Below are 26,310 nucleotides of genomic sequence, written 5' to 3' on the forward strand. Positions count from 1 at the left end.
TATTTCCAAATTCACTAACAAAAAAGTACATTAAATCCCTTTAAAAGGACAAGCGTACAGTTAAAAAATTACAAGTTCCAGTAAAAATACAGCAAGTGCCTACATTATATGAATTAACCAATATCAATATCCATTCCAGAAGAGGGGGATATAGGGGCAGGGGAGGGGGAGAGAGAGATAAAAATAGGTACAGGTCAGAAATGTGATAATCTGCAAAGCAATAACAATATTAAGCACTTTTTTCCTACATACTTTTTCTACATGGTGTAGCAGTCACCTTTTAATCCCCAAATACAAGTTTCTATACATTTTTTCTTGAAATAAAAATTCAACACCCAAGGCAGAAAAAAAAATTACTAAAACTCAGACTTTACAGTTACAGTGACAAGAACAAATTTATAGACCCACCATTTAAATTTTACTGCAACATTTTCAAGGAAAAAAGAGAAAAGTTTTTTTTTTCTTTCTGGTTTTGTAAAATGCCCAGGCATTCTCCATTATTACAAATACTGGTCCACTTTTACAGTAATCAAGAAATTTTAATATATATAATATATACTAAAACCCCGTCACCAAAAGAAAACAATATACACATGGCCATTATGGCATTTTTAATAACCTATTAAGCAAACTTTGAAAAAAAGAAGAAGAGAGATTGCTCAAACACACATACACACAATTTTTTTTTACCCTTGTATGTATTCAATACTGTAAACGTATTTTAAGACAGAGTGCACTAAATTTAACTTTTAAAAAAATTAGCCGTTGTTCCTGAATTTTTTTTTCATTCAATGATAACAACTTGCAATTTGTGTCATTTGAGTTTTAATTCAGCAGTAAATCATTTCCATTCCATTTCCTAAGCAGCGTTGTCCTGAAAAAAAAGAGAGAGGCTGAGAACAATTCAGCAAATGGATGTCCGAAGTTGTGCTGGATATACATCTTCATTTGATTGGGTCTTATGGCATTTTCATGTCCACTATCTTCAACCAGGATTTTTTTTAAAGTAAATGTGGCTCTTTTGTTTTGTTTTAACCCTAAAAGAACGTACTTTTCTTGTTCTACCGTTTTTTTAAAAGTCTTTTCATTTCACAAAAATGTTTGCATTTGTCTCAAGAGACTCAAATAGGAAGATCAGTTTTCAAGGCACTCACATCAAATTGAATGGCAGTAGAAAAACTGTCCAATAAGTTATTATTATTTTCTTTATAGTGCCAGTATTGTGAATGCCACGCTTAGCAACACTGACACTTAATCTCAGATGTCCCCCTTAATAGTTTCACCCACCTCTGGGCCAAGCAAAGACAAAGCTGTTGTAATTTCTTGTTCAGAAGCCGCTGGTTTTGAATGCGAACAAAAAGTTTTAAAGTGCGGGTCAACAGAATCAAAATGTGTAACTTTTACATTGTCCACTGTCTTGACAGACTAATTCAGGGGGATCCAAATTATACCCTAGAAAACCTCCCTAGGTCAATTAGGAGATGATAGATAGATAGATAGATGATAGATAGATAGATAGATAGATAGATAGATAGATAGATAGATAGATAGATAGATAGATAGATAGATGGGTCTACCCAATACACAAAAGAAAGATGGGCAATTTGACTGAGGGCACCTATTCTGATCTGGGATATTAAAAGAAAAAGGAAGTTTATGAGGCATATGGACACATGTGGTGGAATGCTCACATGAGAGAGATGCATATGGAAGCCAAAAGCCCACAAAGTGTCCCATTATTCCACAGCCCTGTCAAACAACACAACACCAAGTAAAGAAAAAATGCAACTTAGATTCTGCGGTCAAGGCAACATACAAAATCTGACTTGTGAGGAGATAAGAGGCAGAAAGGAGGCTGGGTATCTTTTGGTAGCTGTCTATCTTCCTGGGATAGCCACACTTTAAAATGATGTTTAAAAAACAGAAAAGAAGAGCAGAGCAGGTTATTTAATATTTTTGCCTAAATGGGTTCCTACTCTTTTAACCAAACAAATGCACCAACCTGTAGGTCTATAGGTGCTTTCCCCCTGACCTCATCATCCCCATCAAGGGATTAATCTAATCATTTGCCTTAAGAAAGTTCAGAATGAAAAGGCCAAGAGCTTCAAATAGGACTGATCTGGCACCTTCAGTAACTTCCAAAGGACTTTTAGCATTCCCAGTGAGGGTCCTTATTTTCTGTTCTATGTGAGATATTACATACTGGAATATGAGATTTAGCATAAACAAAGGACATCCAGTAACCCTAAATGAAGTACAATATGTGACTGGAGTTTAAGAATGTGGGCAAACTGGTTTACAATTATGGATCCTTCCCCAATGCTAAATTACCCAAAAATCTATCCAAAGAAAAATTGGATGTCACGGCTTTTAATTTAGTTTCTATAATTCAATGAATAAAGAAGGTTTTTTTGAAAAACAAAACAAAACCAGAAACAAAACGAACCTGCTTTATGGAACTTAAATTCAGCACTTCCAAATGTAGGGAGTTTTTAATTTACGCACCTTTTTATTTCAGTACCCTTTTAAAGGTTGCATCCCTCAAAACCTTGACTATAGAGACGCCTCGTTAATACTTACACATTACTTTAACGGCACTATTCTAAAAGGGAGCATTTGGCCTATTTACTTTACAATAACATAATTGTGCATTATACGAGACAATATTTTCATTTCCCTGGCAAAATGCCTTGCAGTCTAGGCTAGCACTCGGCTCTTGAATAACAGCTGTAACTATAACTGTTGCTTTTTGCTAGAGAGCACAGCTTATATAGAAGTCTTAGGCAAAAGCCAGGAAGGAAACCACTCTGTAAGGAAACCACTGTGAAGTAAGCAAATCGTATTTGTACAATATTGCACAAATTGGTGTCATGGGGTGCGCAAATATGCAGGAGTGTGTGTGTGTGTGTGTGTGTGTTATTCAGACCCCAGTCTTAAGTGCAGATATTCCTTAGAAGCATTTCCATAATTGTGGTGAACAACCTTGTGTATGTCTCTGCGTGGTATACTGAATGTGAAACAGGGTGTACAAGCGGTGATTCACCAAGCGACCTTGACCCAGGAGCCCATGGATTGCGGGAGGTCTGGTGCACAAGAATTGCCATTTTCAGACCCAAGGCAAACACCAGTGGTGTTTAGAAACAGTACAGCAACCATGGGATCGTTACAGTACTTGAACATTGAATATTTCTTGAATATCAGACACATCTAAATTAGGGAACAGGTACTCTCATTTTTAAATCAGCTGCCATTTTTAAAGACAAACGCATGTAAAGGATTAGCCCTATTCAGGAGCTATCATCCACATGGCTGTGACCGTGGGGAGGGAACAGAATGGGGCCATCTCACATCCACATTAGGTCTCTGCCTCTCTATGTCCATGTGCTGGGGGGGGGGTATGTCTGTGATGCAGGGGGATCCTGCATCACATGCCACGACTGTCCCATGTTTTAGAACTCAAGATGATCAGGTCAAACTGGGTTTGTAGAATATACTCGCTTCTAAAGGCATTTCCCCAGTTTATAGATGGCGGAGAAGGGATACAGTCCAGCCCCCCTACTTCTACCTCCATATTACAATCATGGGGGTGGAGGTGGGGTTATTGGGTTGCTGTCATTTTTATTTTGATTATGTACTTTGTGGTTTTATATTTTGGTTTTATTCTGTGAACCACCCTGAGACCTGCGGGTGTAGGGCGGTATATCAATTCAATAAATAATAAAATAAAATAATAACATGGAACATGAGTAATGTAAATGCAATGTAAACCCAGAAGTTGCTCAAAGAAATATTGGGAGTTGGGTGTTGCCATGGTGCTGGGAACTGTTTTCATTAACATTGTAGCCCAGGGGGCTAAAATACCTGGTATCTGGAGTAGGGAAGGAGTTCCCATCAGGTCCCAATGACCAACAAGCCTAGGTAAGCTTGGCTCACTTAGCTGAGTCACCTGGAGATATCTGCTCTTCAATAATAACTTCCATTTACTTACTGCTTAATGGGGCACTGGGGTGTGGATTTTATGGGTTGCTTGGGATGAGCTTATGTGTGGCTGGTCCCACCTTGTGGTGGCAATTTGGACCCGACATCATTATTTTAAACTGGGTTTCTATACATCCTGTTGATGTAAAAACTTTGAAGCCAAACATATTATCTTACATTTATGGTGGCACAAGAATCTCAGTTGTTTTGCTACAACAGACAAAATATGGCCGGAACTCTCCATAGGGGTCAGCTTGATAAAAGTTTTGTTATTTTGATCACTAGCTAAGCAGTCAACATCCAACAGAGTGAGACAAGGAAGGACGCAAGGGTTAAGATGTTGTTACTCTTCCTTACAAAAGGCTGTTGGGAGGAAACGGGGCTCTTTCAAGTTCACACAGCGAAAGTTCTTATGCAAGTTTATGTGCCCTGTTTAATGTGTGTCAACAAGGATTAACATCTCCCATTGTTGTATAATTGCCTAATGTGACGGATAATTGCCTGATGTGATAGATAATACACCCTGAGAAAACTGATCGTATGGCAATATGTCAACCTTCAATCAATGAATTGGTTAGATTAACCCCTCCCCCTTTAATATATGCACAGTATCGGGTAAATTGATTCACCAGTCCTAATCAAAACAATTACTTTAGCCATAGCGTGTGTGCGCACATGTCCCTGTGTTCGCACACACATGCCCACACATGTGCACTTACTACACAAACTGAGGTTCGGTACAAAACCACACTTGCAGTGAGTGCAATCCTGTGTCTACACGGAAGTAGGTCCTGCTGAATTCAGTGGGGCTTACTCCCAGCTAACAGGGGTTTAGGGTTGCAAACTCGGTTCCCCCAAAAGGGGCACTGGTGTATTTGCTACAGAATGGTCCGCTGCAGCCACTATCATGTTTTTCAGGTCATCAAGTGATAACTTCAATTATTGTGTGCGTAACGTTTAAGGCCAGAATAGCAAATGACATGGGGCAGGGAGGGCGGGGGGGATGGCAAACAAGGTTCCTTTTTCTCTCCATGCTTTCTAAAATTTGCACATGCTGCTAGCTGTCAAGGCTCCTGCATTCCCTTTATGTAATGAAGTTAAAGAAGATGGCAGAAAGGTGAAAGTAAGTCATTAGTAAACAGAACAAATTCCATACTAATAATGCACAACTCTTGCTATTGCTCTTATAAATATAGCTGCCTTTGTGGGGGGGGGGGGCACAAATTTGCGTGTTTCTTTTTAGCTTTCATAACTTCTACTGTGGAAGTCTGGGATTTTAATTTTTTTTTACAAAAAAATGTAAAGGCCTCTATTTTTAGTGGCATCACTAGTGCTACATATTAGATCCAAATCCAAAAGAAAGTGCTACAATTTTTAAGATTGTTATCCGCGGTACTATTTTATATTTCCTAATTTTCAAATGATTTCCTTTTTCTTTCTTTCTCAAAGAAAAGGGGGTGGGCTAGAAATAATAATAATAAGAGAGAGAGAGAGAGAAATTATTTAAAATGCTGGCTTCTTCACAAGAAATTACACATGCTTAGCATAAGATTCAACAAAGCAGCGGCCCTATAAAATTATAATTTAAATTGATATGTATCTCCCCCTGTAATGCAAATAATCTCAGGTTACTAGTGGGGAAAATTAGAATGGGATACTCAACAAAATTTTAAAGGAAATCTAAAACAGGAGGGGAAAGTATTAAAAAAAATACCTGCACATGCCAAAAAAAATTTAAAAAATACAAAATAACCCAATAAATACAGAAATTATTGCACAGTTAAAAGGCTTCACAATTTTTACTGCCTTAACCAATCCTCAGGTTTAATAGAACTTTGTAGACACAGGTTATATTTAAGTGCCAAATTCTGGCACCTGCCATAGTTATGCTAAATTATGTATATGGAGGCAAGTTAGGTCAGCTTTTCTCAGTTGGCAATAGTTAAAACTGTACAATTTAAATGTTACCTAGACCCCTGATTTTTATTTTGTTTTTAACCCAGCGGGGGCCTTAGCTTCTTTCTGCCTGCTCAATTTTGACATCATTTGTCAGCAAGTGTTCGCCATGCCACTTTTTCATGTGTTTCTCCAGGGTGCTGTAAACACTGAAGGGCATCTGACAAATGTCGCAGCGGTAGACCTCCTTCCCTATCTGGCCATGTGTTTTCATATGACGCGTCAGCTTACTGCTCTGGGCGCATGCATAGTTGCAGAGCTCACATTTGTAAGGCCGCTCTCCCGTGTGGCTCCGCCGATGCACCGTTAAGTTACTGCAGTTCTTAAAGACCTTGCCACAGTACTCGCACGTGTCGCTCCGCCGTCCTTCCTTGGAACTGGGTCGGCCGGGGCCAGGTCCGCTGATGTGGGGCGTGCTGCCTCCGCTCGCCGTCCCGCTGCGCCCTGAGAGACCGCCGTCCAGCATATCCCCTGGAGGGGTGGAGAAACGCAGGCTTCCGTTCTCGGAGGAATGCTCAGAAGAGGTGGCGAAGGGGGATTGTCGGGAGTCTGTGAACCCAAGAAATGGATCTTTCATGAAGTGCCTCGATGCTGCGTACCCCACCAGCCACTGCGAGTAAACATTTTCAGAAGGTATTATTGTTGCTGGTGGCAAGTCCAAATCTTTCTCTATCTTTATCCTTTTCGAGGAGTTGTTTAAACTGGGGCTTGTGATGGGGGTGGGCTTGCGAGGGAACAGGCCGGGGAAAGGTTCTCCAGGACCAAAGTTCCTCCCGTTGACTGTCCCCTCCTCAGTACGGTCAAGTTCTCCAGCTACCGAGTCTTCGTCGCCGGTGTCTCTCTGGCAAAGGTCTCGGGGGCAGAGGTCTCGCTGGTCAGAGGACCTCTTCATGAAGCCGCTCCTTTTCTGCTTCTCAGCCAACATGTCGCTATATTGCTGGATGGTACCGAGGCTAACATTCTCTATCACTTTCCCTAGGACGAGGGATTTTTCATCTGGCAGTGATTTGGAACCGTTCTCTCGGTTACGGCTCAGCTCCGAGTCCATGCTGAAGCTGGACTCGGGCCTACTTTCGTTTTCCAGCTCTTCTTCTTCCTCCTCCTCTTCTTCCTCTTCTTCATTGTCGTGGCCTAGAGAAGGATCGCTCTCATTCCTGAAGTCTGCCTCACTAGACTTTAGTCCCTCCCCAGTGAGCTCACTTGTGCCGGGCTCAGGGGAGCTTGTGGCAGACAGTCCGTCATCCGACCTCCCTGTCATGGACCCAGCTTTGTGCATATGCGTTTTCATATGGCGTTTTAGCTTGCTAGCTTGAGAACAGGCATGGTCGCAGAGCTGGCATTTGTAGGGCTTCTCTCCTGTGTGGCTGCGCCGGTGGACGATGAGATTGCTCTGAAACTTGAACGTTTTCCCGCAAAATTCACAGGACTTGCTCTTAGCCTGAGGCTGGGGAGGCGTAGTGCTGCTTGGGGGCATCGGCGGCAATGGCGGGGTGCTCAAAAAAGGAGATTTAGGGCTTGGCTGGAAAGGATTCAACAAGCGATGCATAGGGTTGTTGCGGTTGGGAGAAACTGGTGGAGGGGTGGAGTTGTTCCCTGCCAGTTCTCGAAGCCTTCTGGAGAAATCCATCGCTGGCGACTCAATTGCCATGGGGTTTAAACGCATGACTCTGTCAAAGGCACTGGGATGCTGGGCAACTAACCCCATTTCTTCGGCACTAAGGCGATGCGGATCCAGGTGATGGCGAGGCGGCGGGCTGAAGAGGGGAGGTGTGTTGGGGAGCCGGCCTTCGCCAAAGCCAGGGTGATCGCGCAGGATGGGACCTGTCATTCGCAAGAGACTAAAAGGGTTGTTGTCACCAAGGAAATTCATCAGCGGGGACTGTGCAACAGTCTCGGGTCCCAGAGGAGGAGGGATGGTGATGCGTGGAGTAAGGGAGCTGTTTGAAGGGCTTGTTTCCAGGTAGATGCGGAATCCATGTGTGTTCTGGGCATGCTGAAGCAAGAACCAAGCGCTGTTAAAAGGGTGCTTGCATGTTGTGCAAATATAGCTTGAAGGCTCATCTTTACCTATAGAAGGGACAAAGAGAGACAAAGAGAGAGAGAGAGAGAGAGAGAGAGAGAGAGAGAGAGAGAGAGAGAGAGAGAGAGAGAGAGAGAGAGAGATCAGTATTGTAATACAGATTTCTAAGTAAAAAATATTTCCACTTATAATGTGTCATTTCTGTTTCTATTTCTGTTTTCTAATACGAAAAGGGAAATGCATGTTTACGTCGTATCCATAATCTGTTTACGGTATAGCAAACAAAAAAGTTATCGCTTGCTGCTGGGGTCAGACATGTCTGTTCCACTTGCAGGAGAAAAGTCCCTACTTCGCTCAAAAATTATTCGTTCAGATCTCTGCTCAACCGTGAAGCGGTCTGGGTGACTTTGGGCATAACCTACCTCACAGGTTTGTTGGGAGGATTAAAGTGTGGGAGGAAAAATCACAAATCCTAAAGCTCCTTAGAGGAGAGGTGAAATTTCAAGGGGGGGGGGGGAATGCAGAAATTAAGTGGAGGTGCCTTTTGTGGTATTGAAGAATGAGAAACAATTAACAGCTTAATAAATGAAAGCTACCCATTCCTAGTTAGAAGTGTTAGCATTTTCTAGTTCATTCCCTGTTAACGCACCAGAACCAAAATAGCTTCAAAACAATCAAGTTTACCCTCAAACATAAGCTCATCGGTTAAATATATGTGCCCTTCCATTTAAGCTAATATGCTTATGCAGTGCTATTTTTCTAGAAAAAGTGGCGCCAGAACTCACCATGAATACCACCCTTGTTCTCTTAGAATGGCAACGGTGCCGACCTGAGAGATGCCAGAACTGAGTTCCAGTGAGTTCTGCCTGAAATAAAGCCTTGTACTTATTAAAGCTCATAGGCCACCTTAATATGATCCCCACTTTTTAAAAAAATGGAAGGGGCTGCACCTCAGTGGTTGAGAAAATGTTCTGCATGCCAAAGCCCCTAAATTCAACCCTTGGCATCTCCAGGTATGTTGGGGAGGGGCTCCTGCTAAAACATTGGTAAACCACTGCCAATCGATTTAGTGATTTAGGTGGGGCTAATGAGCCAAGCTGATATAAGGCAGTTCCTTATGTGCCTGGGATTTTACCAGGAACACCCCTAAGTAGTTTCCAAATGCCAATCTCCCATATTCTAATCCAGCCTTATTTTCACCGACCAACAGCGGTGTTAGAATCCCATCTAAGCTTTTTAAAAAATGCACCCTGTGAAGAAACCATCCTGCTACTGTGTTTATCGAAAGCCCTGAACGCGTCAGAAGATAAATAATTGTCTAATTATGAAAACCCATAATAACAGTTGGATATAGTTGTTAACAGACACCGGAGCCATATTTGAACTGGGTTATATACAGAAGTAGGCCTACTCAAACCGTGTCATTTAATGCAAAAAAAGAGTTTGAACTTTTGACTCTCTTGTTTGTCTTCCTAATCTACCGTTGCTTTGTCTTCTCAGCTAGTGAATGAACGTTTAAAAACACATTCCTACTTCAGAATTGTATTTTTTTTTAAAGGCAGGTGTGGGCAAGTTACAGCTCAGCACTCAATTATTTCGTTATTTAAAAAAAATCCATCTTTGGATACACAAAGCAAAACGTTTTATCATCACCTTAAATAGGACCACTTCCATAAAACCTGGCAAATTCCTAGATATAGATACATTCCAGATTTTAAAAAATGTCACATTCAGCTTTTTCACAGCAGCTATCTGTTTTACACAGGAAAACGATGGCAGCTGATTTCTGGGTGCTCTGCCGGAAAATGAATAGATTCTCACAGCAAGGATATTGACGAAATTGTTATTTTTAAGAAAACAGAAGGCTGACTCTTATTACAGCCCAGAACAATTGAACTCTACTGCTTTGAGATGGTCCAGACTGGCTCAGTGAGATACAGAAAAAGGATTCTGCAAAACGCATGCCTCTAAATATGGTACCATTCTCTAGGAATTGCCCGATATGGAGAGTGGGGTGGGGGTGTTCTGTCCTAATTTCCTTTATTTTGAAACAATCTCTGTTCTCTTATCACAAGTCAAGGTTCCTGCTACCATGCTCTGTTGATTGCTAGCAGCATGGAAACAAAAAGGAGCAGTAGACTTTGTGCAGGACGTTTCAAAGGCACCACAAGGGCCTGTTACCTGTCACCTGCCACTCCTATTTCTGGCTCTTTTTCAACAGTGCTTATGACTTGCAGCCCACTTTTGGAACTGGCAGTGACAGAAGCAGTGGTTTCTTCTTGTTGCGGAAATCTGCTAAAACAATCTCCACCACCATGTATCCATTCCTTCATGTTTGGCCTTGGCAATAGCAAAAGAAGAAGAAGAAGCCATGATGGGACAAGGGAATCCTCTCCCTTTTTCTTGGCTTGTGTCCTGTTAGAGCATGCACACACAAAAAACAACAACCCCACGGATGTGCCCATCACCAACCCCAATGGACACTGGGCAGATGGCCAAGCACGCTGATGCTTGCCCTGGGTATAAGATAGCATGAATGAATGGGAAGGAGGGCATTTCTGTGCCTGAATCAACATCTGATGCCATTTGAGGGAGAAAATGCCCTACAGACATGCCCCAAGCCACACAGAGATCACAAATTTGGATTCCTACTCCCTAATTATAGTACTCCCGATTGGCAGAGACAGTGCTCTTAGAGCTGTTTGAATGCCCTATGTATTCTCTGCAAAGAGCTAGAAGGAAACAAGTATTATGTAGATATTGGCACGTGTGGACGATTTTCCCGAGTCCCATTGAAATCACCAACATTAATGGTATCTGCACATTGTACATGAACAATTAGTCGGGACAAAGCCTAAGTATTGGGAAAGAGGGAGAGAGACATTCATCAGTCAATCAACAGAGAAGCTAGGCAAACCCCATAGGATGCACACGTCTTGGGGCGCACTAGTCCCTAAAAGCAGATAAAGTAATTTCTAAGCTGGAGCAATAAAGACTTTAGAGCAAGTCCAGTGTCAATGAGCCATTAGTCACACTTTAGGAAAAACTTGCTTCTCCACTCTAAGTGATGGGATTTAAGATTCATGGGGGAAATATGACATTCTCACCCAACCCTAACCCAAAATCTTGCTGTAGGGCAATTTGCTGTATGTCTTTAGTTGCTGCTGCTTCCAAACACTAAATGTTGCCCCATAAGAAAAAGACATACAACCAGAAAGCATTCTAGCAGAAATCCCTAACAATTTTATAGACCATGATCCTACACAGAAATGTCCTTTACTATCAACTTAGCAACTGAGGCATTTGGCAGGCAGAAGAAGTTGTTTTATGTCAGCTCTGAAGATTATTCAACAGTCAGCGCTCCCATTAGTACTTCCAATAGTTAATTTTTTTCTTTCTTTCTCAAGAATGAATGTGACAAAAAAAGTCTAGACCTTTAATGTTTCTTAAACAACACTATATGTAGTATAGAATGTGACAGAAATCACTGAGGCAGGCTAAAATATATAGCATATTCTGTCAAAAGCTTTTTTTTAACAATATGTTTTACCTCAACTCACCCTTGAAAGGACTTTAATAAAGCCCTTTTTTAAAAAAAGAAAAGAAAGAAAGTGTGATCTAATAGCAACCAAAGAGCAGAATCTTACAAGGTCATATAGCTTTGCATTAAATACTGTTTGGCACCCTTTACCTCCATTTTATAAACACTAATTAATTGACTGATTTCCCACAGCTGACTGGGTCTTCCTTCTTTAAAGTCGCAAAGTGAATTCTCTATTTATCTGTTTTCTCTGTGTTCCCAGAAACTGGTTTGCCTAATAACAGAGTTCCCCCTTCCTCACACACCCCTCCTGCATTTGCCAGGAAAGAGGTTTACCTCAGGAAAGAGATTTACCTCAGGAAAAGCAGATAGATAAAACAGTATGTTGTGGACTGACCAAGGTCAGTCTAATGGATGGTTTAAAAATAAAATTAAAAACATAGCCCTAAAGTGGCAGTTGGCAAGCCATCGGCATTGTTTCATACAGCTGAGAAGCTTTGGTTTTTTTGTGGTAGTGGTGTTTTTAATTATTATTATTATTATTATTATTATTATTAGGATCTTAAAAAATTCACCTCTATGAAATGCAAGTGAAAGAATGAATCTATTTTACTTCTGCTTTCTTGCTCCCGTTCAAAACCAGCTTATTAGTGTGTATTACTGGCATAAGATACTGATATGACAAGTTATCGGTCATAACAGTAGCAGCTCTTCCCTTTGTTTTTCTTTCATTTCGCTTTCATGCCCCTAAACTCTTCTGTTCGGCAGCCCCCTGTTCACAATGGCAAAATTGACTGCAGGCTACTCAGCTCTGACAGATTCACTTATTTTTCTTCTTCTCCTTCCTCCCCTGCTTCAGTTTCACAGCCCTCAAAGGCTCTCCCTAGACTCTCCTTTATTATTTTTTTCATACTTGCAGAAAATAAAAAAATAAAATGTTCATTTCCATATTATCACTTCATGGTTATCTTGCCTCGAAGTTGCCCTGAGCGGTGTGGGTGCTCACTTTTAAGAACAGAACAATGTCAAAAAGTCTTTGAAGATCCACTCCGAACATTTTTATATGCTAAAACTTGCTAAGTATTTTAAAAATGCCCAGGAACGGTCAAATAGTGCTATAAAGTGATCCTCATAGTTAATAAAGCAGAGTGCCTACTCTTGCGGGGGGAGGGGCGACATCCTACTTTGTTGTGAGTGTCCTCAATGTGGCTTTGCGCATTACACATTACTGGGGGGAAAGATAAAATCCTCACTGGGCAGTTTGAGGTTTCTCTTCCCCATCCCTCTCAGCATTTTTTCCTCCTTAGGGATGTTTTTTTGCAAGTCTTGGGGTTCCCCGAATCCTGTTCATACCTCCGTCTTATGTGTGGAAGGTGCCATTTTGGTTTCATAAAGATCCACACTTGTAGAATTTCTTTAGCACATGGAACTAAAGTACTTCTAATATAGAAGTTCTAATGCAGAATGAACTTTTAGTACATGGGGTGGTCCCTGTGTTAGTCTGAAGTGGAAGGTGGAGCTCCAGATGGAACAGCCAACTTCAAGCATTTTCACCACGGGAGAGATGGGAGAGTTTTCCTTTTAACTTGCTACAGTACAAAGATGAGAAAGTGGGACTCTTGAGTCACGATGGCTTCCTTTCCAACAATTTTTTTTTTGTTTTTTTGCAGTTATACAATAAACTTGTGTCATTCTCCTTGATTCACTATTCTTGAATGGCTCTTCTCTACCCCCTTCCTCATTCACAGAACTCGCTACACTACACACTGTGTCTGAAACAGTGATTAATTTAAAAGGACTAAATAATGCACGAGTTGCGATGTAAGGTTCACCAAGGACTCTACAGTGGTTATTTCTCTCGAGATTCTGAATTCACAAAGCCTCTAGACATCATCCCCCATCGTTCTGCCCGGACACTGAGGTCCAGTGCCGAGGGCCTTCTGGTGGTTCCCTCACTGCGAGAAGCAAAGCTACAGGGAACCAGGCAGAGGGCCTTCTTGGTGGTGGCGCCCGGCCTGTGGAACTCCCTCCCATCAGATGTCAAAGAGGAAAACAGCTACCAAATTTTTAGAAGACATCTGAAGGCAGCCCTGTTTAGGGAGGCTTTTAATGTTTAATCGATCATTTTATTTTACTTTTCTGTTGGAAGCCGCCCAGAGTGGCTGGGAAACCCAGCCAGATGGGCAGGGTATAAATAATAAACTATCATCATCATCATAGTGGGTGGAGAATGTGGCTGGACCACCAAGTATGTCTCCAAGAAGGGGCAGCATGGGGGTAGATTAGCTAACAGATTTTAACTCCTAGTCAGCCACTTGGAGACACACTTAAGAACCATATGCAAAGCCTTCTTGGAGTGGCCAAGCAGGTGCTTATTAAGCAGGACATGAGCTCAAGAGCCCTCTCCCAACCACCTTTGAGCAGGAACCAGAGCCTTGCTACCATTCCCCCAAGTGGTTGGTTGGGAAGCTGCAAGTATGCAGCCATCAACCACACCATACACCCCTCTTGCCTCTGGGTTCCCAAGTGGGTTGGATCCCCTCGGGGACCACCAATTCCCCCCACCTTTAGGTCTACCAGCAGACCACGCCACCCCCTACCCCAAGGCTTTTGCCACCCAGTTCTATTTTGGTGCATAACAAGCATCTAGCAAATGACTTCTAACAAACGAATCCAATTAAATAACAAGAGCCTTTCTTTGAGCATCCCATAGCTTAAACCTATGCGAGTAATTATAGACTGTGCATTTGCTGAACCCACCTGCCTATTCTGAGGGTAGACTTATTCTGAAAACAAATAATCGTTCTCTCCCTTGCTCTGTGATGGGTGACATTATGTTCAAAACGTAAATGTGCTTTTTTTCATTTAAAAAAAAGGGCACAAAGCAAAACAAAAGCATAGCTGAAGTTAGTACTCCCACACAAGGCATGGTTTCTCACTGTGGCATTGTCTGGGCTTGAAGTAGTTTTTGCACTGGGCACTCACCAGTTGTAGTTAGGACAAATTCCATCCTCCAGAGTTTCTGCTGAGTCTTTTTTCTTTCTTTCACTGAGCAGTTACTGCTGGGTTTACTCTGACCTAGGTTTACCAGCTCCCTTACCTCCTCCTCTGCAAGCAGGCACACAGACATACTTAACCTCTCCCCAGTCAAGTCCCTTTTTATACAGACAATAGTTAATGTTGCATTTGTTTCAAAGGACATTAAGGAAGATTTGTAGCACACCAACAATGGCCACTTGTTTGGCGTATGAGCTGGGTCTGGCTATTTTTTCGTTAACACCAGTCCAGAAATATGGGGTGCACATGAAGAAGAGTGGCACCCCATTTGTGGAATGCTCCCCCTAGGGAGGCTTGCCTGGTCCCTTCATTATACACCTTTAGGTGCCAGGAGAAAATGTTCCTCTTCAGCCAGGCCTTTGGCTGACTGACATCCATTGCCCTTTTAAATATGGGGGTTGGGGGGGAATTATTGGTTTGCTGTTGTTCTTATTTTTTACTATGTATTTTTGTTGTTTTTTATATTGCAAATTTATGTTGTGCACCGCCCTGAGATCTGCGAATGAAGGGGGATATACAAGTTTAATTAATAAATATAAATAAAATCAAAAACATTACTCCTGGAGGAAGGGATTAGGGTGTGGATATCTTTCCAATGGGCATACGCACTGCCTGAAACGGAGGATTGACCATGCACTAACATGGGGGAGCAAGCCACACTCACAAAGAAACAATGTCAGTATGGGATTGTTTTGCGCTTAAACTTCCTGTTGTCATGCTTAGAGAGATCAGCACTTAAACAGGAGCCTGGGAGACCTCCACTTGAAAGCTAAACAGGGATTCACTTAAAGTTGCACTTCTCTGCAAATTATAGTGCTTAGTGGGAAAGATGTTTCTTAGAAGCAGAGTGAGACGTATTATACCCAGATGAATCAAAATAATCCGGAAATCATGCTTTAAGGGAGATTTGCTTTTGCTTTTATGCTGCAATAAGGAGCATACACACACACAGAGAGAGAGACAGACAGACAGACAGACATACATGGAACCTCGGGTTGCGAACATGATCCATGTGGGAGGCTTGTTCGCAAACAGCAGCATTTGTAACCCACAGCGCTGCGTCTGCGCATGCGCGTGACGCAATCTGGCACTTCTGTGCATGTGCAAAGCTTGATTTAGTGTTTTTGCACATGCGCGAGCGCTGAAACCCGGAAGTAACCCATTCCGGTACTTCCGGGTTCGGCCCGTCCGTAATCTGAAAACGCACAACCCGCAGCGATCGCAACCCAAGGTATGACTGTATATATAAATATCCTTCTTCTTTGGCAATCACTCTTAGGCAAGTAAGATTGTCTTCCATAAACACAGTTTTAACAATGAGTCCGTAAGTATACACCTACTAAACTTAATGGCCCTAACTTACTCATGAGTAAAACCATGCATAGGCTTGCACCTGCAAAGCCAGTTGCTTAATAACATAATGTTTGCCTTTCATTGGAGGCCAAAGGTTGAATTAACACCCAATGTATTTTATATATCAATAGCTTTAACTCTTGTGTTATAATTATGGGCTGTGGTACATTTTGCTTTTCTTGTATTTGCTCAGTTTTTTGCTTTCCTTTTATTTTGTTTAATGCTTTACTTACTTATTGCAAGCCACCTTGTAACTTTATGTTACAGGGCAGCACACAAATGGCTCGAATAAATACTGAACTACATTATTGTACTTTACCTAAACCATTTTTATCTGTTACAATACAGGGAAAGATAAAATAACAAATGAGTTAGTAGGTTTCATTGTCCTTAAGTTTTATTTTTTTTAAAAAGCACACACCTCTAATTACTGCATGCACAATTAATTCTAATTTATGTAAATTAGCAATACGAAAAATCTAATGGCAGCTAGTAACAGGCATAGTTCCATTAGGGAGCGTACCTTCCTGTTTCTGTCCATTTTCTCCCTAAGCCACCCTTAGAGGGAACATTCCCCCCCCCCCAAAAAACTTCCTTTAGCTCTCCTTCACAAAACACTGCATGCTCACTTTTAAAAGCTGCAACAGAGGCAATAAAAACATAAGGTATGTTTAATGGTGCTTCAGTGCAGCTTTAGAAATCCATGAAAATAGCAACTTGCAAGATTTAAAAGAGAGGGCATGTTTAGTATTAACACTCAGGAGCAGACATGTATCTGCCTCCTCTATAGCTACCTCTACTGCTTTTTCTCCACATAACGAGCATTTAAATAATTGCTCCCACTTACGTTTTTGTATTCTAATACCACCAATAATAGCAGTGTGGATGCTCAATAAAAACACACACACCTTTAATTGAATTATTATTGAATTAAAATGCTTTAATTGAAAGCACTGGTTTTAACAAGCCTTTTCATAAGACCAGTTGATGATATTAAAAAGAAAAAGGAATTGAAACCATGGAGGGAAAAAAAAGATTTCATGTTTCTCAAAGAACAAAAACTAGCGGGGAACTCGGCATTTGACTGGCAACCTAGTTTAAGGCTATATCCCCACAAGGGATATGGAAACTGAACCTCTGATGTGCCAAAAACACTTCTGTGCTATACCAAACAGCAAAATGAATGAACCATTCCCTCTTTTTCAAGTGCCAGAAGTTTCAGAAGCAGAAAGCGTGAGCTACAAACCAGGTAAGAAACACACACACACACACACACACACACACACAATATTTTTGGATGACTTCGGCTACTGTGTGATAGCTAACTGGATATGTTAAATGACTCGCTGGTTAGCTACCATTAGGATTACAAGGTTGCAGCCCAGTGTTTTCTTCTCTTCCTTGAAATCTAACATGGAATTTACTTGGTGGTTGCAAATGTGGTCACGTTACAGCAGCTCCAGAGAAAAAGCTCACTTAATCATGAGTAAGGCCTGCTCTCTCCTTAGGAAGCACCACTGTGGCATTCTATACCGAACAATTAAAATAAGACAGAGAATTAACATAATTCACTAATCGCCTGATTCTGTGGCAGAAGAAAGATCTTTCTCTCAGTTTACTTGCTTGAGTCATCTAGAGCTATCTGCACTGCAAACATTTGTGTGTGTGTGTGCAGCACAACTTATCTGCTCTTGATCACAGTTTGCGGTCCAGTGAGAGTTTGGGAAGAGGGCTGGTATGTACAGAACTGTCCTTGCAACAGGTTAGGTAAAATAAAACAGTAGTAAATAACAGGAAGCAAAGACGAACTATCAGTCATGTGTTCCAAGAGTAAAGATGCACAGTCGCAGCTGTTTTCCCCCAATGGTATTGCTGGCTTAGAGGAGCCCTTGAGAAAGACATCCAACTTCAAGCAAAGCAAAAACGGGACTGCCTCCTACAGGAAGGGGAGGAGCCCACATTTAGGGGGGGGGGTGACGTTTTCTGCCTCTTCGCGCAAGTGACGCTAGACAACACTCACCTGGTGGTGCCCTAGTGCCCACTCCAGAGACATTACAAGCCAACAATGTCACCAAGAGGAAGTCAACGAAACACGGTGGTACATTAGCACTGGCAGAAGGACTTCAAAACCACTAAATAAAGCATAATTTGACTGCTGCAAGGTGAGATGGCACAGACAAGGGTGCTAGTGCATTTCGGAATAGGCCTGCAACTCTGACCTGCCAAGCCAAATGCACCCTTAGATCCCCACTTGGGGCTTGTCTGAAACAATCTATGATCCCCAATTCAGAGGTAATTCTAAGGCAAGGATTGTGGTTCATTGCTCCCACTGGCTAGAGGGGAGCAGCGTATAAGCAGAAATCTCCACAAGCATGTTTGATGCACATATAGTTATGTACTTTCTGAACTTTCAATAAAGATGTTACAAAAAAAGAGAGATAAACTATGAACTATTGTTTGCTGTTAGATGCAAAACGAGCCCTTTCATCCCAATGAGATGGAAAACACACAACAACTGGTAAATTATTTCAAGCCCCATAGCTTACAAGAGTTGGTATGCTCTTATATTAAACAATTTAGACCAGAATTCTCTGCCTTGGATCACAAGAGAAGAATGAGCTAATAAGGGGCATGAATTTTTGGTTTCCTAAGACAATGCAAGTGTTTCTTTTCATGGACTTCAGTGGGCCATAGATTCAACCAACAACAGGTAAGAGTCAAGACCAAATACTTGCTACTTGTACGTCTTTCCTTCTTTTAACAAACAGTGTAATCAAATAAATTTTTACTGCTCATGATGGAAACATAGTGTTTCCATAAGATTAAGACACACCTATCTCCAGTTTTCATTCTTAGTCCAGGTTGAGCCTTCTTCAGCCATTACGTAACAGGAATGGATGGCATAGATATCAGGGACAACCTGAGAGGTAAGACATACTGAATATGATCAAATATATGTGCATTCGATCACAATCTGATCACAACTACGCCAGTATAAATATAAAGCCATCCCACTAACCTCCATCCCAGTCCTTCTCAAAGTTAACAGGTTGAGTTATGCCAGAATTAAGGAATTCACAAATAACAAATACCAACCGACACGCAATTAAGGGCTCATCAACACATTTGTAATAACACGCTTTGTTGATCAAAAATAATATGCCAACCCATCAGGAATGTCATTGGCAAATATTAAAAAAGAGAGAGACAGCTGTACTAATAGCTAGCTCTGGAGACCAAGCCAATCATGGCACCTGGCTATACATCATGGGAAAATCTGTATGTCATTTAGACATTCTCTCAGCCACATAGGAGCTGCTCATGGGTAAGAACTGAAGGTCCCTTGTGGCTGAGGAAACGTCTAGAGGGCATTGTAGTTCTGAACAACAACAAAGACCGACTTACCACACCAATATGCTGCCCACAGCCACCAAATCTCTCCCCCCCCCCAAATCATTTGTATAAAATGTAAGTAATATTCTGATTCTGAACTCTGACACAGTCTATCGAGAGAGAAGGTCATTAATCCTAAACAAAGCCATCAAATGTACTATTAAAAAAAAGAAATAGCAATTTCAGATTCTTTAGTCGTTAGCAATTCTGGGTACTCCACTTATGACAAAGGCTCTGCTTTCTGTGGCTGCTTCAAAACCACTAAACAAGTTTGGGGGTGTATCTATATTCCCTGTACGCTATGCAAATGAGAGAAAATCGTGAATTTCATTATATCTCCATGGATGCCTATAAATTAGTATCAAACTCTAAAATCTACAACAGTTGTTATATCAGAAAGAGAAAAATGCAGAGAAACCGGAAAGATCTTTCTATAATAAAGCAATGAGCTAACTTTTAAGTTAGCCTTTTTTTCGTCCAATGTTTTCCAGCTAAATCCTATAATTAGCACCTAAATGGTTGGATGTATGCTTTCTTGTTTTTTAAAAAAATGTATATTCAAGATAGGAATGCTAGATAGAAGTAGGCAGAAGATGGATGGATGGGGCAAATTTATAGAACAGTTTTATAAAACTGGAAGAATCATTAGTTTGACAAAAGAAGGAAAAGGCACATTAGTTTAAGGTGGAAAAGATTTACCCATTAGTGAAATGAAAAGGCTGTATGATTCACCTGTGGTATGGTGGTTTTTATACATAGTGCCACATTTATAGCCTTTGAGAAGAAACACCATACTTCTCAAGGACATTTTAGGTCTTTTCCTTTTGCATAACACATTCATAGCCATTTGAAATAATGTCTTTGCTACAATGTATGAAATGAGCCGGCAGCTTGCCTTTAAAATCTAGCTCCTATACTGTACAGTAGTTTGTTTGAAAGCCAGCAAAAGGATTTTCCCCGCTTTCTCCCCCCCCCCCCACACACACACCTTTTTTCTTTTCTATTCAGGACAGTTTTTGGAGATCATGATCTTACAGAAATGAACCGTGATCCATTTCCCTAAACTTAGGAGAAAGTGAGGATGGGAAATATTAAGGGGGGGGGATGATGCAGTGTGAATTTTCAAAACGATAAATGGCACCTAAAAAGTAAGAAGAAGAATTTGACATGCCCCCCACCCCAAATGTTCACCGTGTTTTAACAAGGCACACTCTGGGGAATATTAGTTATCTATCCCCAGCTAGTAAAGGAAAGAGTGTATTATTTTAATTCATGACTTCTTTAACAAACACGAAGTTACTATCCCTGCTTCTCCGAATCCACAAAATCTCCACGTTCAGGCCTAAGAAGCATTGCGAGGGCTGTAAATCTTGTTTTAATGGAATGTACATTTAGCTATGAGGAGATAATTGACGTTATGGAGAGCCTGGTTGCTGAATTATATAGGTTATCTAATACAAAGGGGACTCATTACTAAAGCACTACAAACAAGTAGTAATATATGTATATTGTTCAGAGTGGCGTTATAGCAAAAGTGTTCAGGTCCACGGGGATTTATAAAACACAAGAAAACAGCAGACATGCACTTGTAAATTTGTCTCATTTGTCTCTGAAGTTAAAGGTTATTCCCTTGATCTGAATTTGTAATAAAAACATCCTAGGCTAAGGTTTGTTGGGAATGTTTGAATATGTAAATTGTGTACAATGACAGGAAATTATAGGGTGAAAACTGAATGCGAATTTTGACAGAATTGCACAGATTACACCATCTCTCTCCCCCCCCCCCCGCTTTAGACTAAATGTTTAGGTGGTGGGGTTTTTTGTGTTTTATTTAAATACATATTATAAAGGAAGGTGCTCAGCGAATCTATTTGAATGGGAAAATAAGACATCTTGCCACTGCAACAATCAACCTCAGCACTGTTTCAAATACAGGAATATCTTATGTGCTTAGGAAATATAGATAGTAAATCTCATGAACTAATGGCTCAGGTGATGGAAGCCCATGGGCAAGTTATACCCGATGTTGAACTGTGTCTGTGTGAATAGTAAGAATTTTAATTTTAATGGACGGGTTCTCTAGTTTTTTCTTTAGCCTATTGCTGCCCTTATGTATGTATGTGCATGCATGTGTCTTTTTAAAAAAGGCTTTTGCCTCAGAAAATCCAAGGGAAAAATAAGATGATATTGTACTTTATGTGGCTGAAGATAAGGTGTTTTTTTTCCCTCCTTCTCCGAGCACCACAGTCTGTTCAGGTTAACCAACTGCACTGTTAGAATAACTCCAGCCGACTTGTCATAGAGTACAAAAGTCATCGGCGACTGAATGTTCTTTTCTGCACCGCAATTAAGACGAATCAATACGACGTGCCACAAATGGTATTTTACTCTCAATAAGAACTCGGGCTGAGTTTATTCAGAATATTTTAGCGCTTCCCCAGGGGATTTTGGTCCGACGCAGATGGCAAATAAAGTACTCAGCCTAGGGCTAGAGCACATTATGCTAATTCTAATGTCAGATGTACTTTAATATACAGCTCTATTTAATCACCCCATTATTTCACATTTCCATATGAAAAAACCTGCGGCACTTCTGCAGAGCTTTCACTCTGCGACAATGCCAGCTTCCTTCAACTAGCTCACTGTGAAATGGGGAGGGGGTGAAGGGGAGGGAGAAGAGAGAGAGAGAGAGAGAGAGAGAGAGAGAGAGAGAGAGAGAGAGAGAGAGAGAGAGAGAGAGAGAGAGAGAGAGAGAGAGAGAGAGAAGGAAGCCTGGTCATTCTTGCCAGTCAAAATGTTACAGTTTCAAAGTTGCAGTGTTCCTGAATTTAAAGTGGATTGCCCAATATAATTAGCAAAATTACTCTGCAAGGATGCTGATGCGCGCGCGTACACACACACACACACACACACACACACACAAAAGCAAGCTAAGGAAGTGCTACTTGGAATTAAAACACAAGGCAGCCTCTCCGTTCCATATGTACACACAGACACACTCACTCACACCAAAAACATATGCAAAGGAGGAAAGGGGGGGCGTGGAGAGATGCTGTCATAGTGCAGTGCAACCAATATTCACAACACTGTCACCAACAAACACACCGAGGTTCTTGGCTCTGCCGCTTCCGTTATTTGACATGGCTGGCACAGCTGCCAACCTACAGATGTCTCAGAATAAAGCCTTCCTACAGGACTCTTCTCTCCCCGCCCCCAGCTCCTTTGGCTGTATCAAACTGTTGTAATTAAAGTCAAAGCCATAAACCTTCAATAAAGATCAATAAAGGTGGTTGTTGTTGTTTTTAATATTATTATTCCACCATCCCTTCACTGGTTAACCTGAGATTTCAGTGGGTTTACTCCAAGCCCTGGGTTGAACTGTGGGGAAGATTTCAAACCTCAGCACTCAAACTGAAATGACTCTAGTGATTCCCCCCCCTTCTGCCCCCCCCCAGGGCAACCCACTATACAATTTGTTTGTATACTGATCTAAGGGGTGCATATTTGAGATCACTTAATGCGGATTAGCTGTTTCTTAACCACAAAACAAGGTGGTTAAAGGATGGGTTTTTTCTTTTTTTTTTTGGCATCCAACCTTTCAAATGCATGAAGTGAGTGGTTTGTAATCCACATTAGTGAATGTGCACGGAGGACTACAGAGAGTTAGCTATTCTGGATGAATTGACAAAGAGCACAGGAATGCAGTTTTTTTATGTACGTGGAACAATAACGGGCATGAACTGAGGTATACACAAGGCTAATGCTCACATGGAGGAATGATAAGCACCCCACAATCCTATTCGTTTTGACAAGTCTCCCCCAATCTTCTGCATTGTACGTATTTGCCATTCAGAAATCTAGAACGAAAGAGATCTGGTCACAGATAAAGTGAGTTACAGCCTCAGCGATACCGGCATGTCAATTCTAAATGCATTTAGGCTGAAAGTAGCTTCTTCAGATTTCACCAGAACTTGCATCCAAGCCAGAATAATTAGGCCTGTAGCCAGTGTTTGCCTAAATGATGGAAAGCTGGATGTGGATCTGGGGGAATCATGCTGAACATGGCATCATCGTGTGGCCTTAGACAAGACAATGGTGCTGTTTAGCAGCTGCAGAATCCTCCACACTGAGTGGTCCCAGCAGTGGGTAGGAGGAATTCAGACCTGACCTGGTGCAACTATGGCAATAGGTGTGGTCAGTGATGTAGTGGTAAATTTTGAAGTGCAGGAATCCCTATAGCCACGTCACCAAGGAGAGTCCAAAATGCAGCTGATCAGTCATGGGTATATAGTTATGGATAGACACATACAAAGAGCAGCCATACATACTATAAAAACCCAATTCCTCATTATCAGTTAAAAGGCATATAATATCCAGCTGACAAAGGGCGGTATTGCGGTTAGCATGCTGGAATTTGGCCGCGCAGAGCTGGCTTAACATCCCTGATCGGTTAAGTGGTGTGACTGCAATCCTATGCATAGTTTTCCTGGGAGTAAGCTCCACTGAACACAGTTGCATGGATTCAACTTGCAAAACGCACTGCGCTTTAATGAAACATAGCCAGCCAGCACAAATGCGACATTAAGCTTTTAATCAGAAATGCAAACCATCTTCTTGCATTTGGATTCCTAGCCTGAAGTAGGAACTCTATTAAAGAAAAGAAGTATCCAGCCTCTGATTAATTTCCTCATTCTCCGATTTCCTCTGTGCTGCTCTGTCACAAACAATAGTAGTAGTAGTAATAATAATAATAATAATTTTATTATATACACCTAGCCATCCCAGTCAAATTTACTGGCACATTATTTACTCATTCACTTGCCAGAGCAAGGGGTTGTTTCCATCCATTACCATGAACAGCGTGCCCCCTTAGCACACCCACAAAACCCTTGCTTCATGGTTTGCTTCCTAATAGTGAGTTAGGATTGCAGAGGCATGTTTACCTTGGTTCCTCTGCAAGAGGAAAATTGTGAACAGACACCAGAGTTTCTTTTCCTTTCAGGTGATGCTTTGACACAGAGAAGCAGCTACTTAGCTAGAATTCCACAAAGGTGCATTGCGATGAGTGGCTTGGACCCCAGTGGCCAAGCTTGAAGAGTTACTGTGAAGGTCATAGAATCGTAGAATTGTAGAGTTGGAAGGGACCCCCAAGGGCCATCTAGTCCAACCCCCTGCAATGCAGGATTACGTCAATAAGCAGGTCAAGTAAATAAAGACTGTAAAGCAGGTTTTTTTTAAAAAAACCAAAAACACCATCACCCAAAACACAAATCTACACGAATAATCAATAGCAGCAGCACACTGTACTGCCATGCAGGGCTGCAGCCCTCCTGTGTTCTAATACAGAGCCTAGCACATTCCTAGAGCTAAATAAACATGCAATCAGCGCATGAATTCAGCACATGTTCTGTGGGTATGGGTGGCTCCTGGAAGATCAAAGGAGTTCTGGGTCGCAGAATGGAATGCATTGATGCAGATACATCAGATGTCCCAAGGAGTCTCTCGAAATCGGCTCTGTGACATTAAAATCCACCCAAATCCACAAACGGAAAAAAAGGAAAGTCCAATTTCTCTTCTCCCCCGCCCCCTTCCTGCACCATTTCTATTCTTCAGCCTAACCTAATATTCATACCTCAGAATTGCTCAGCAATGCATGCAACAGCCAGCACCTGGGGCCAGACCTCACCTGGTTCCACCGTTATGAGTCAGTGTTTAAAGATGCGGAGCTCGGTTGCTGTGACTCGACATGGCATATGTCACACAAATTAAATGTTCTGATGTGGACGTATTGGGTTTGCAATCCTTAAGATTCAAGACCAAAGAAGCCGCTTATCAAAAACGTACTGGTCTAAATAAATTAAAACGGTTGGGATCCAAACAGCTTGTTTTAGGCACACCCGTAAGGGGCCCTGGACATTCACAATGTGATGTTTTAGCTCTCCCCTCCCACCTTGGAACAGCAGCCATCATATCATATCACAATCTGCTTCTGAAAATCCCATTGTTTCCAACATCCATTTGTCACGTGGAAGGGAGGAGCCTATTTTTTTGTTTTCGAGAAATACAAGCCCACAGCTCCCTTGGGCACACAGAACTAGTTGTAAGGTTACAGACCTAAACCGAAGTCTCTATTTTGCTTGTGCAAATGTACAGACATGCCGAGCATTGGGATGGCGTGTAAATTGCTGAGGACTGGAAACTTGTTCCATCTTGATTCCATGCATTTGACATGTGATCATCACAATTCACTTAATCGGGGGGGGGCACACCAGTTACTAGAAAGGCTTGGTCTGTTGTTGTTTTTCAGCCTTAGGTTATGAGCACGGTGGCAGTAATGCATGAGCTGTCAGCCACAGGCCAGAGTCGGCAAACACAGGAATTTCAAGCATCTACCACACCCCCAGCGGCTATGTGGCTGGACCCACAATGGAAGGTGATTGTAAGAGGCTTGTTCCTGGAGCGAATAAAACTATTTTTTAAAAAAGTGGTTCAAACTGGTAAAGCATTAGAATCACAGAATTGTAGAGCTGAAGGGGTCATCTACTCCAACCCGCTGCAATGCAGCAATCTTTTGCCCAGGGTGGGACTTGAACCCATGACCCTGAGATTAAGAATCTCATGCTTCATTTGTTTATCGGTGCAACTTCAGTTGATATGGAAGCCTGGAAGCCTTTAAGTTGCACCTGAGAGCTCTGCGTACTCTTTTACCAACTAAGATTCACCCAGTAACAAGAACTTAATGAGCACAATCCTGTACGTGCCCACTCAATAATAAATCCCACTGAATTCAATGAGGCTTACTTCTAGGTAAGCAGGTCTCTCCTTCCTCTTGAGAACAATTCCAAAGCTGGGATTTTTTTATTTATTTTTAATCTCCTTAAACTCAATGAGTTTACTTGAACTTCCCGGTCTCAACAAAAAAAGAAATCTATAAATTAAGCGTTGATTCACTGTACTCAGCTCTTAGCTCTTGAGAGTTTTCTCCAACCTACCTATTTAATAGCACCAGAGA

The 26,310-nt window shown here is 41.6% G+C and overlaps 1 protein-coding gene across 5 annotated transcripts in view; it reads right to left on the reverse strand.

Annotated features, from left to right (window-relative positions):
• Window positions 1-206: 206 nt before the first annotated feature.
• Window positions 207-26,310, reverse strand: part of BCL11B (BCL11 transcription factor B) — a 154,661-nt gene continuing 128,557 nt past the window's right edge. For 4 of the 5 annotated variants that reach the window (XM_088673183.1, XM_088673162.1, XM_088673168.1 and 1 more), the window contains 2 exons: window positions 5,947-8,001; window positions 207-874 (listed from right to left, as the gene is read on the reverse strand). In XM_088673183.1, the coding sequence (XP_088529309.1) occupies window positions 5,990-8,001 (2,012 nt within the window). In that variant the 3' untranslated portion in view covers window positions 207-874; window positions 5,947-5,989. The remainder of the gene's footprint in view (window positions 875-5,946; window positions 8,002-26,310) is intronic. The other variant, XM_035106409.3, reaches the window with a different exon arrangement.

This window comes from Zootoca vivipara, chromosome 1 (assembly GCF_965207765.1).
Source record: "Zootoca vivipara chromosome 1, rZooViv2.hap1.1, whole genome shotgun sequence".
Taxonomy (NCBI): Eukaryota; Metazoa; Chordata; class Lepidosauria; order Squamata; family Lacertidae; genus Zootoca; species Zootoca vivipara.